At 40.1% G+C, this 13,143-nt stretch overlaps 1 protein-coding gene across 1 annotated transcript in view; it reads left to right on the top strand.

Moving 5' to 3' along the window:
- Positions 1–13,143, top strand: part of PLB1 (phospholipase B1) — a 77,654-nt gene that overhangs the window by 4,331 nt on the left and 60,180 nt on the right. Inside the window, exons 3-14 of the mRNA XM_050971876.1 lie at positions 623–686; positions 1,163–1,221; positions 2,654–2,685; positions 3,570–3,613; positions 4,576–4,660; positions 5,128–5,179; positions 6,326–6,412; positions 6,898–6,960; positions 8,233–8,315; positions 10,676–10,739; positions 11,393–11,497; positions 12,974–13,063. Coding sequence (XP_050827833.1) covers positions 623–686; positions 1,163–1,221; positions 2,654–2,685; positions 3,570–3,613; positions 4,576–4,660; positions 5,128–5,179; positions 6,326–6,412; positions 6,898–6,960; positions 8,233–8,315; positions 10,676–10,739; positions 11,393–11,497; positions 12,974–13,063 — 828 coding nt within the window. The remainder of the gene's footprint in view (positions 1–622; positions 687–1,162; positions 1,222–2,653; positions 2,686–3,569; positions 3,614–4,575; positions 4,661–5,127; positions 5,180–6,325; positions 6,413–6,897; positions 6,961–8,232; positions 8,316–10,675; positions 10,740–11,392; positions 11,498–12,973; positions 13,064–13,143) is intronic.

Genomic DNA, 13,143 nt, shown 5'->3' with positions numbered 1-13,143 from the left:
TGATGGGGGAGCCCCTTGCCAAGTCACCTGAGGAGGCAAAGATTGCCTTTCATGTCCCTTTAAAGCACTTGGTGTTGGGCTGTGCCTGCCATAAGGATATAGGATGGCATGAAACAATGTTCCTGCTGGTACTGAGCTGTCTCTCACACTGAGTGAATAACATCACTCACATCCTTGCCTTCTCTGATCACCTGGCCAGGTGGTGTTAAGGAGCCAGAATTGGTTCATTCTGCCTTTCCTGTTGTGTGTTGGAGATGTTTTGTTGTGTCAGTTGGGTGCCCCTTGGCACGCAGAGATGTCTGCAGTAGATTAAGCAGTCACTGCAGCAATGGATGTGGCAGGATGTGTTTGGCACATTTCATTGTTTGCTCAGGCCCAGTGCTGTGGCAGCCAGTAAGAAAACTGAGCAGAAAGTGTCAAGTTGTAGAAAAGTTAACTGAAAATGCAACTGTCCAGATCTGTGTTCCCATGTATTTCTAACAGAGGTGTAATTGTTCTTTGAAGTTGTTTCCATGAGTAAAATCTTGGTTAGGTGTGAGAATGGAGCCTGTAGGACCCCTCATTCAACAAATTTCCTTGTTAGGTCTAAGCACTCAACCATATTTATTTGTTTATGTCTAAGGCTCTAAGAAGCTTGCAGTTTTCATGTGAGGAGGTGACGTTCCCTGAGACCCCTTCATCTTCAGGTTTGTGTTTGATATTGTCTTTGCAGAGGCTTTCGCTCACAAAATTATTTGAGAATGGGCTGGGGCAGAAATCAGCTGTTTGTGGAGATGTCTGTGCATGGGATTGACTGAAGTGGAGCTAGGCTCTATAAACTCCTTAGTTTTTTGTTCCACTTGTGATTACTTTTCTACCTTTGTTTCTTCAGCTGGTGATTGGGGATGCCACTATTACTTCAGTCATTCCCAGCAGTGTTTTTTGATCTTTTCTTGCTTGATGGTTGAGCATTTCAGTGCCTCTAAACACCCAAAGTATGTGCTGAGCACCTGAGTAATGTTTCTCATGCTTTCTGACTAGTTTAAAACCTCCAATCAAATCAATCAGTATTGATTTGTTACCATTTTAGCCAACTTTGTTTTAGTATACTAGTGAACATAACTTTCTTTTGGGGTTATTTTTTGGGTTTTTTTGTAACCTGAAATCTTTTGCTTTTCTGCAGTTCATGCTCTAAGGCCAGCTGACATTAAAGCAGTCACTGCAATAGGAAGTTGGCAAAGAGTAAGTAGAAGCAGGAAATGTGCTGAATGTGACCCATTTCCTCCATTGTGATGATGAAGTCAGCTGATGATGTAGTTTGGGGTCTCAGGGTGTTCAGGACTTCAGTCTTTCCACAAGCATCAAAGACTTCTGGTGAAAAAATGGCTGGAAATACCTGCTGTTCAGTGTTCCAATGTACCCTGTGTCTAAAAATAGCCAGCTGACTTTGTGCAGGAGGAAGTGTGATCACAGTGCTCTTGCAGAGAACCATGGTATTTGATTAGAGTGCATGGATTTTCCTAACAATGAGCATAACAGATTGAATTTTCCCAGCATCTTCTTCCAGTTATTCAAACTGGAACAAATACAAATTGTTGAGAAATGCAGTAGATTTTCCACCTCATCAGGTGTTTTCTGTAGAAACTGGTTTCTACCTACAAGGCAGAAGTTCTCCAAGAGTCACAAAGATATGTTTCTGCTGTGTAGATCAGTGGGTAAAGTTCTCCTGCCTGTAACAATGTAGTTAGATTTGGATGATCTTTATTTGTCTTAATAGTTGGAAGTGAATATCTGAAACTGATTTGAGGCCCAATTAAAAGCATTTAACCACAATTCTCAAGCTTTGAGGAAGTGTAGAAAAGCCTGTAGAGCAAAAATTGATAGCCATTGGAGAGGCTGCGACTGTGAAAAATGGGGGAGAGTTTCCCTCATTACAATGCAACTTTCAAATTTGAGATGAATATATCATACTTTTCCTTTACAAAATCAGCACTTCTGGGCTCCTTGTGAGTACCTCTCTCTTTTGAAAACATTTATTGTCCTGAATGCAAGGGTGCTTCACCCATATCAGGTGCATGGTCCTTTGGAACAAGTCTTCTTTGTTCTGGTGTCCTTCTTGTTTGTGGGTATGTCACAGAAAAACATGTAATGTTCTTCTAGGGAATGTTTGCTTTCCTAGAGCAAACATCTCTGTCACTGTTTCCTCATTAAACTCTCTGAAATCAGTGAAGTTCCTCTATTGATGTAGTTTCTTTTTAACAGACACTCTTCTCTCTGAGTGCCATCTTTGTAAATTATCTAAATGACTTCAGGTCATGTCCCTTGTTGAAAAGGAGTAGGAATAGATCCAGAGAAATTTGGTCTAGACTAGCATTTTGTTTTATGTATCATATTCTATTTTAAGCCATATGTAAAAAAATCATTAATGAAAGCAGTAACTAAGAAACAATTACCAGATCATGAAATGCATTGTAATAGGGAAGTTCTGGAAAATAATCTAAATCTGTGAGTGATTACAACACAATCGAGAAAAGTATGTAGAAAACAGTACTATCTCTAACATGACTGAAATGTGGTAGGGGAACAGCATACCTAGGTCTAGTTTACACTCTAATTAATATTATTCTAGTTTACACTTTAATTAATATTATTCTTATTGATTCTTTGTTCACAGACACCAGGATCTGGTGAGGATTTACTCCAAAGGTAAGAATTTATAGTTAGCTTTTCTGAGTTTCATTATCCTAATCTCTGTAGTATCACAGTGCAGGAGTTAGGCCCAAGCAATTTTTTGTTGTTTTATAGAGAGGAAGAAAAAGCCTATGTAAAATAGAAAGCATTTTGGGACACTGAAACTTTCCCTGTTCTTTGGTAACAAATCTTTTGTATTTATGCAGGATATAGAATTACCTTAGGGTTGCAGTACCCTTGATTAAGAATCATTGCTGTGTGATAAATCCTAGGCAGTAAATATAATAATTCACTAGTTAGAGATTAGAAAGCAAGGATTTATCAGAGCTAAGAAAGAACTCAGTAGCCCATATATCCTGGACTTCTGATACTCAATCTGCTTGGCTGATTCCCAGTGCTTCATGGATAAGCTTTATGCCATTTCCTTCTTCCATGCCCCTTTGGCAGATCCAAATCAATGAGTGAACATATGGCTAAACCTTGTAGCTGCAGGTCTGTGCAGATCTTTTGAGTCACAGCCTTCCAGATGAGGATTTAGCACAGCACAGATAAACTTTTAAGACTAAGTTTTTTTAAAACATCTGTGTCTACTTGAATGTGGGTATACACAGAGGCCCCTGCATCACTTATACCTATGTATAAGCAAGCACAAGTACTGCAACATGCAGAGGGTAAAGAGACACAAAAAATTGAGATCTGAGACTATGTTCTTACTCAGCAGTAGCTGATGACATGACAGTTTGGGGAAAGAAAGGCCCCATTCTTACTTGCGACAGCTGCCAGGAATTTCACTCTGAGATGCTGCATAACTAATAAGAAATTGAGGCTGTGCTGTAATATAATTTTTCTTTGAGAAATGGAATAACAGGAACTTCCTGTTTTCTCTTCCCTTTCTATAGCACAGGAAAGAACTTCCTTGAAGTAAGCGTGGCAACTTTAGCAGGTGCGTCTTGCTGTCACACTAAAACTCAGCAAATTAATTTAACAGCTTGCTGGCAGGAGCTCCAGGGCTCTGCTGGGCTGCAGAGCAGGTGCAGCACAGGCACACTGCAGGGGTGTAAGGGAAGCCTGAGAAGTGGTGCACCTGGGGACATGAGTTCAGTCAGCTTGGGTTGTCCATGATGGCTTTGATGAGACTGGGTAAACAAACAGCAGTGAAGAAAGGGTGTGACAGGCTGCTGCAAGATTCTTAAATGCCCAACAGGGGCTTTAGGCCTCTTATTTCTACCCACTACACAGTCTCTGCTAGTGTGTGCTTGTGGCCTGTGCTGGCCCAGTGAAATCTTGTGTGGGTTTGCCTGCCCAGAACTGCCAAGTGTTTAGAATTTGTACTGGGACTGCCATAGATGAGGCACATCTGGGAATTGGTTGCCTATTGGCTGTCTCTGAAGGCAGGCTTTACTTGCTTAAAGGGTATTGTAAGTAAAAGTTTTGTGCCCACTGAAATGCTGTGTAATATATAGCTCCAGGATCCTGCCCTCCACATAATCTTCCTAGTATCTTAACTCCTTGGCGTGACATCTATTTCCCTGTAAAAGGGATTTAAAACATGGCAACTTGCTGGTGTTTTATGAGTTTCCCTGGGTAGCCTTTCTCCATAGCTTCATTTCTACAGCTGCCTCTATTTAAGTCCACCTACAGTACTTGTGGCTGACATGAGATGGGGACAGAGGTTTTTGATCTGAGTCTGGAGGCAAACTCAGACAACAAGCCTTCACTTCACAAGGTGAGGAATAGAACCAAGAAAAACAGCTGCAGAGGGGCTTGGGCATCCCTCTTGTGCTTTCCAAGAGATCCTCAGACTTTACAGGTTCTGGTGCTGTTTTAGTTCAGCTGTGTTTAATGAATCAGCAGAGTAGCAGTCTGTTGGCTGCAGAAATCTCCTAACCTGGGTGTGTCATTCAGCTCTCATTAGCACCTTCAACCCCTCGGTCCTACATGTGTCCCCTCCACCTGGCACAGCAGGAGAGATGCCAGACAGTCAAGCCAGGTGAGTCTGAGGGGCTTTTGGCTGGGCAGTTGGTGTACAAGGGGAAGGATGAAAATTTTTGATGCTGGAGCACTTCACTGTGCTCGGTACTGGCAGAGGCTGTCACTGTGGCTCAATTGGCACCTGTCAGAATCAGGAGGAACAAAGCCCTGCTTTGTGGTCTGTATCACCTGAGTTAACATCAGGTCTCTTTTATAGCTGCAAAACAAATTTTTGGCTCAAATAGAAGTTGAGGTGTGCCTACTAAGCTGCTCTTTTTATCTAAGTGCACATGTCTGGAAGCTGAATATGAACTAATCACCCAAAGCTCTCTGGGTAGCACAGTCAATTGTCTAATCTTAACACATTTAGGAAAAGATTAATCCAACCTGAATCCTCAAAAGGTGTTTGATTCAATGGTAAAAATCAGTCAAAGCTTTAACCTTACTGATGCCTTCATAATTTCTCTCTTCCTTTCTTCTTTTCAGAGACCTCCTGCATCAAGCTGAAGAAATAGTGGAGCTCATGAAAGTGGATCAGGTTTGTTTTAAGCACAGAACAATTCAGAAAGTGTGGTGTTGAAGCAGAAAAAGGCAGTAAAGTGGTTTAATACTTAAACAGCACTCAAAAAACTTTTGAAACAGAAAATGCCATTTCTTGAGGTTAACGGACTTCAGTCTTTCTGTTGTAAATAAGAATCAATTCTATGCTTTTCAAGTGCAGAATTTTGTTCTGGAAGTATCCCACCTTTTTTACTTTTGTCAAAGCAACTGAAGAGCTTGGTAGGGAAGCCAGTATGTTTGCTTTCTGTTGGCTAAAGATGTGAGACTTCTGCTAGCTGCACTCTGTAAATGTGCCAGTGTTTCTGAGAAGTCAACCCAAAATAATGATTCTCAGTATTTGTCTCTCCAGCTCCTTTGTGGTCTTTTAGGAACATATTTTCAAAAAGGCCAATAAAGACCTAAATATGCTTTGGTGATGCTGGTGAGAGCTTGAATTATCTCTCATGGCTGAGTGCTTTTTAGGTCCCATCCTGGAGCTTTAAGCATTCATTTCTCCTTTATTCTTAACCATGATGTTATTTTGTAAAATAGTCTTGAAAAAATGGGAAAATGTAATTGCCAAGGCAATTCTGCTGTTGCCTCTTTGCTCTACAGGGATTTAGCATGGATGTTTCTGGAACTGTGTGGTTCTAACCAAGGCTCTTCAGGATTGGACAGCATTGCCTAACAAACACAGCACAGCTGAGCGGGGCTCTAGCTCTCAGATTTTTTGTTCCGGTCTTTGTCCCACTAGTGTGACCTCTTCTCAGCAGTTCATGTACAGTAATCCTGTTGGAAAGATGCAAGATCTTTCCTGATGGAAAGAGACAATATCAAGTTCTGTGCTAAGCTGTCCATGCCCATCTTTTGCAGTAGAGTCTCCTATGGCAGCAGCAATTTCAGGCTCTATCCTGAGCTTTGTGTTCAGCTTTAATTGCATCACTTGATGCCTAACCATCCATTTACTGTGTCCTTTAAGAAAAAGCTGGATGGTTTGTCAAATGGAAGGGACCAAGATGGCCAGGATTGGGCCATGGACTACTGCTTGGTCTTGCTGGTTTTGAACCCAAGCTAACTGTGTGTGAGAGAGGAGAAGAGCAAATAGATCACTTGTCATCCGATTCCTTTGTTTTTTTCCTCCCAGATGATGGACTTCCAAAATGACTGGAAACTGATCACAGTGTTTTTTAGTGCTGAAACCTCATGTTCCTCCTATGCTTCCACACAACTGGTGAGTGCTTTGTGGGGTGTTTAGCAGTTAAGGCAGGTAGTTAAGACACTTTCCCATACTCTGCTCTCTGCCGTAGGGAACCAAAGGAGTAGTTAGGTCTGGGATGTTGGGATGCCTCAATCCAATGATGTAAGCTCCTGGAACACAATGTGTTTTGTATTTATAAACATCTGTACTTAATTTGCCATCCCTAGTCTGAGATGTCTTAGTAGAACAACTGGTTTCCACCTTCAAGTATAAAGATGCTTTTCTTCCCTATCCCTGTCTTTTTTTAATATATGTGCCAAGTTCTCTGTTTATAGGCAGTTAAATTACAAGACTTGTTCCCATGTTATTTACTTGTTGCTGGCTAAGGCTGAATTTAGAACAGAGTGATTCTTAATAACCCTTCTGTACACAGCTCAATACACAGGGTTTGTGACTTCTAGGAAATGGATAACTGTTTTTTCTACCAGTTTTGATGGCCTTTCTCATCTCATTTACAGAAGAACTGTGTATCGGAAAACTTGGAAAAACTTACAGCTGTCTTGGATTTTTTGTATGAGAAGGTAAGACGTATTCATCAACCCTGAATAGCTGAATCCTTTGTGTATTTTTCCAGTCTCCCCTACTAGACTAGAGTTTGTATCACTCTTCACATGACTTAGAACACCAGTCTCGTTAACATCAACCCACTGGCTCCGTTTGTTTTCGCTAAGTGTTTTGCTCCCGTTTTTAAAAAGCTGACACATGCAAACAGAAAGGATAGATGGGTAACTGCTCTGTTTTGCAACACAAGCTAATGTACCACTCAATCTTTGGGTGTTTTTTAAATGATTTCTGTGAAAATTGGAGTACATCTGTCTAGGTCTGAAAGTTATGTTTAACAGGGCTGTTGGTGAAAGTAACTGGTATCTAATTACTGGTGTGGAACACCTAGGCAGTGTACAGGCTGCTAACTCCCTGGTGATGACTTTTACAGACCAGAGAAAACATAGACCTTTTTTCTTATTTTGTGTTAATTAAAAAATCTCAGCCTTTCTAAAGGTCTTCTAGCTGGCTGAGCTAAGAATTATCTGCTTATCTAGGATGGTTTCTGGGAAGCATTCTGCACTGTATCTTGGTCTACTAATGATAGTAGACTAGATGAGGATAGATTTCTACTAAAGCAGACTATAAACTGAATTATTTCAATAGCACCTTCCATTAATTTTGTTTTGCTGCATTGAAGGCCTACAGCATATTCTAAACCTGCTACAGTTTAGTTGCATCAGACCACAACCACTCGTTTTTCTCCAACTGACTTCGACAAATGTTGTGTATGGGGGAAATTCCACCCACAGATTCTCTTCAGATTCTCTCCACTATTATTTCCAGAATCTGTTTATGTGCACTTATGAAAGTAAAATATCATTATGTAAATGAAAAGCTGCTTTCTGCATGGGGGAGAGCTGTGGTGGGTTGCATGAGTGCTTGTGCTGTTAGGCAGGATGTTTTGTCCCCGGCTTTGCATTGGTATGTTGCCACAAAAATGGTAGTTCCAAGTTCATTTCAGTTCAGTTTGGTTGGCTTGTGGCCATTTTGGTTTAGTAAAATGAATTGCTGTGTCTCAGTCAAGAAAGCATGGTCAAAAGTACTTCATAAATGATGATCCTAGATAGCAGGCAGAGGATCAGGGTTCAGGACAGAATTGGCAAAGACTTAGGTAATCGATTTTATGTAGGCAGAATCCCTGGCCAGGGGTAATACATGTGAAGTTGCAGCTGTAATTTACTATAATAGCTGCTTGCTGATCTTTAATTGCAAATCCAGCATGAATAATTTTTACTTTATTACTGCAGGTTCCCAAGGCCTTTGTAAATCTAGTGGATTCCACTGAGCTCACAACTGCCTCTCTTGTGTGCCAAGATTACAGTAATGCCAGGTAACAGGTTTCTTTAACTTTTTGTCACTGTCTTCTGGTGTTCAACAAATACTTAGGTGTATGCACTGACTTTATGACTGAGATACAATCTGCTGAACTGTTTTTCTGCCCTTAGTACAAAGGAATGTAAAAGATTTTAAGTCTTCACTTTGTTTCTGATGTGCTCTCTTTGAAAGATATATTTTTGCTAGGAAGCTAGTGCTTTTAATCCTATCAAATTGGACAGCATATTTAAATATTGGGTCAGAGTTAAGGAAAAAGAGAAAGCCTCGATGCTGTGGAAGCACTGTTCACCAAGAGCCAAAGCATTGGTTTGTTGTCAATAGTTTTAGCTACAAATCTAAAAAATAGCACCATATGGGCTGTTTTGAAGAAAGTTAACTCCATCCCAGCCAGACCTAGCACTTAGATTATGGTCACAAAACTGCATCATCTAGCTACCCCCAGTTTTTTATTCAGTGATACTTTTATTCTGAAATTCTCAAGTCAGAAGCTCTGTAGGTGATTCAAAAGTTTAAATGTCTGCATATCAATGATGAGCAACTGATTTTAAAGGACATTATTAGGCTATTGGAAAGATTCTACTTGGGCTTGGGGTATGCTAGCTAGGGTAGAGAACATCCAAGTTGTCAGTTCCTTATGATAACTGCATCTATTTCTCTGTCTTGCTCAGTACTTTGTAACAAAAGCACGAGTAGTTTGTGTCCCGATTTAGAATGGAGTAGGAGTGTGCACATGAGCAGCTATGATAGAGTAGTTTACAGCTGGTGAAATGGCACTTTGTCTTATTCCACAGTAATTTTTTTCCCTGTGCTTGTGGCATAGGACACCATATGTACTAATATAGTCATCCTGAAGTGTTTCACAAGCCTTGCAAGGATACAACCTTGGAGATGTTCTGATATAACTGGGGAAGAGGTCTGGCTGCTATGTAACCATGTGCTTAACAAATACAAGGAGAGGAGAGGCTCAAAAGTGGCTGCATGAGGCACTTTAGCTTATTTCTCCTGCTCAAACATGAAGGGGTAAAACGTGAGAAATGTGGAAAAGATTTTTTAGGAATATGGGCCTTGCCATGTGTTGAAGGCCCTAAAAATAAATTGAAGTGGATCTATTTTTTTTTTCCTCTGGGGAAATTGTATTTCCTTTTGTACTTAAGGCAATTTGCTTTCTTATTGTCAGCATGCTCTCGTAGCTGTGTTTACCTGGTTGATAAACACAGTTCCCACTGGTTTGTTAGATGGCCTCAGTCCCAGATCCTGTCCCAGATAAGGACCTCCAGCATTTGGTTACTAAGTTGTCATTATGAGCTATGCTTTGAGAGGAAAATATAAATCCATACCAAAATGAGAAATTTCAAGAATCAAAGAGGATAATAGCAGATGACACTTTCAGTCCTGAGCCTTAACTTTAGGCACTGAAGTTTGGGACATAATGGGGTTTAATGAGTTCCCTCCTTTACTAATTTCTTACTAACTAGAAGTGTCTACACTGAAAGTAATACATGAGCCCCATTTTTAGGCATATAACTCTCTTCATGTATTTTATGAGGTTCCTCTCTTAGGCTTGGGTAAGATTCTGGTCCTGAATTCATATTTCTTTCACTCACCAGCAGTGATAATAGCACTTTATCAGAAAACTCTCATTTAATGGGTTTAGCTAGAGCTCTGTGAAAAGGATCCTGACAGATACTTATGTCTGAAAACCTCCCAGAAACTTTCTCAGATTCTGGTCCATCCAGGAAATGTCAAGGGAGTAGATTTTGCTGGAACCTGACTAATCTTAGGAGTATCTTATATTGCTCCCACCTACACCTTTAGGAACTCTCAGAATTCTCCAGTTAGCTTCAAAAATATGCAGTATACCCATCTCACCTTGCAGGTCAGAAATCTGACAGTGCCAGTTATCCTTTAGCATGTATAACCTTCTGCAGCTTCCATCCACATTTCTAGATGCAGGTCTTCAAGTCAAATACTAAAGAAAAAGTTCCTGTGGAAGTATTTTGGGTTTGTTCGATTTTCCTGTGTGACTACAGGGAGAGAAATGTTTGAAAACTAGTGCAGCTGTTATTTTAAGCTTGAGCATGTTGCTAGCTTGTGAGATCCTGTGCTAATCTAAGTCTGGCATACTTGTCAACTGACTAGGCTTTCAAATCAAAAAGAGATACAAAGGTCTGGATATGGGAATATATATCATTCTATGTTTATATCAAAAATTATCCTGTTTCATGTAGCCTTTCCCACAAACAAGAAAATTTACTCTTTAGTATGTGCCTGTCAGTGGCTTAAAAGAATTCATGATATCCACCTTGTTTATCAAAAGTTCATTATGTCTTTCATGTTTTTAATTCTTTTGTGCAGGAATCAGTGCAATTATGTTGAACACTCCTCATTACATGATAACATACTGAGGTGGTCCTATCAGGTATGGCATCTTCTGTGTTTTTTGGCTCTCATATTGCTAGACATGTCTGTTCATTTGCCAGACTGGCCTGAAGCAAGGAGGTAAGGGAGGATAGCGGTGAGGAAGTTGAGCAACATCCTTTCTATCACATGTCCATGGCAATCCCAATCCCATTTCTTACCTCAGGAGTACTGACAAGAAGTTCTATCTATACCTCAATAATCTTAGTATCTCTTTAAGTTTCAAATGTCTACATAACTTTTGGCAACCTAGGATTTTTCAAATCCCATCAGAGAAATGATCCATCTTGTCCAGTAAAATGCCACATAATTTAGAAGTGGGAAATTTTCTGTTAAGACAAAGACAGCTGTGCTAGAGTTTCTTTTAAATGTGCCAAGTTGGCAATAAACATGACATTTCATTGCCTTGCTAAGCTTGCTGCCCTTTCAAAGAAAATGATGGTAAACCATCTTTCTAATAGCTAAAAGGATGTTCCAGTTGTTGTATAATGAGATTTCATTAAATTACTGTGTTTGTTCTGGATTACACAATTTTATTTCTGTGGTTTATTAGGGATGGAGATAATTTAAATGTACTTTAAGTCCTGATGAATCACACATACATTACACTCTCTACCCAATTATACTTCTCTTTTTAAATGGTTGTCTATTTAGGATGCTTTGGAAAAACTATTGGAGTCTGAGAGGTTTGATCAAAAGGATGACTTCACCATTGTCCTTCAGCCTTCTGTCCAAGGAAGAAATCTGCTGCTTGGACTGGTGAGTAAACTCAAGCTGCTCCATTCTTTCTGATTTGTGTCTGCTGAGACTGAGTGCAATATTCAGCAGGCCTTCTTGTCCTAGGCTGTGTAATTCTGCAAGATAATGGTAGTCCAGGTACAGGAAGGACGTACCTCAGGATCAGGCACAGAAGTCCTGAGAGTGGAACTTGATTTAAACAGCACCAGTCAGAGATCCTGTGTTTTAGAATGCTATGCTCCAGGATAAATCAAGCTTTGGCACCTCTGCACCTAAAGTCACAAGTGTCTGGAAGCTGTCAGTGCTGCTGATTTTTCCATATCTTTGTAGTCACCACCATATTCATCCCTGTTTATGCTCAGGTGTTTGACAACAAAGGCAAAAAAAAGTGGGTAATGTGAACTATTTAGAAAGGTTAGAGGGACAAAAGTTAAAGGTGTTTGTAAACCATGTTGGAAAGTACAGTTATTTCCCTGCAATGAGTCTGGGAACTGAGACTTTTTTTCTGGTGGAGGCAGTAGGGAATGAAGATGGGACTGCCTGGGATGCCAGGCATGGTTTTGGTATAAGTGGTCCTTAAAGAGGAGTTGAAAGGTCCAGGTTGTCTAAGATCTGGCAATGAAGAGGGAGACTATTACTTTCTGGAGAATGGCTCACTTGGAGTGAGGTATCAAAATCCATCACATTAGGTGGTTTTTTGGAAAATAGGTTGATAAAGATTCATGGTCTGGGTTTTTGAGTGTCATGATAATAGCTCCACGAATTTGAGGTAATTCCATTTCTCCCCTCAGATCAGTATCAGAACAAAGTGAATTGGGAGAAGAAATTCTTCTTCCAGGAAAACAAAGGATTTGCTGTCTTGCAAAACCTTCTTTTTGATGCTGGGGTCATCTTTTGCCAGGCTTTTTTTGTAGATGGATGGTCCATATGCAAATAACAGACTTTTAACTTTCATGGCATTACTTTTTCTGTCAGTAATTTGCTCTATTATTTTTTTAAATGCCATCATGTGTCAGGTGGATTCTTTATTTCTTCTGATTTGTGGTATGCCTGCAGGCCACCATGTGTAACCTTCCAAACTCTTCCAGCAGTTACATTTCATTTAAAATTCAGCATGCCCACTTAAGGCAAATTCTGCACGTTTCTAATTTTCAAAGGCATGTATAAACTAGAGGTGTTTTTTATTCCAAATGATTCATGTGTTCACATCTATGTCTTCCTGGTTTACTGTGTGTCACTATTGTGATCCTGCTGTGTTCTTGCTCTGCTCTTCTTGTCCTATTGATGTGCAACAATCATTTACAAAACCAGCATCTTTCTGTCTTGACACACCAGTAGTAACTGGGATCAGTGGCAAGTGGCTTAATGAGAATACCAAAGATTGATTTTCTTGTGGACATGAATATTGTTTTATGGGTTGACATCTTCTGTCACTGAATAACTAATCTTTCCATACTCTTTATTATTTTATGATGCTCAAGGTACTTTCTCTTTCAGGGCAAGGATGGTTTGATTACCACATCAAAGACACAAGTGGAGATCCTGGAAGATTGCATTTTCATGGCTGTGGGCCTCTGGAACAATATGGTAAGCAGTATCACAGAGACTGTTTCTTGCTGAACTTGGTCTAGATGACTAGTAGCAACCCTGCACGAACCAGGCTTTGG

This window comes from Serinus canaria, chromosome 3 (genome assembly GCF_022539315.1).
Source record: "Serinus canaria isolate serCan28SL12 chromosome 3, serCan2020, whole genome shotgun sequence".
In the NCBI taxonomy this organism is placed as follows: Eukaryota; Metazoa; Chordata; class Aves; order Passeriformes; family Fringillidae; genus Serinus; species Serinus canaria.
This window is presented reverse-complemented; position numbering and strand designations above follow the sequence as displayed.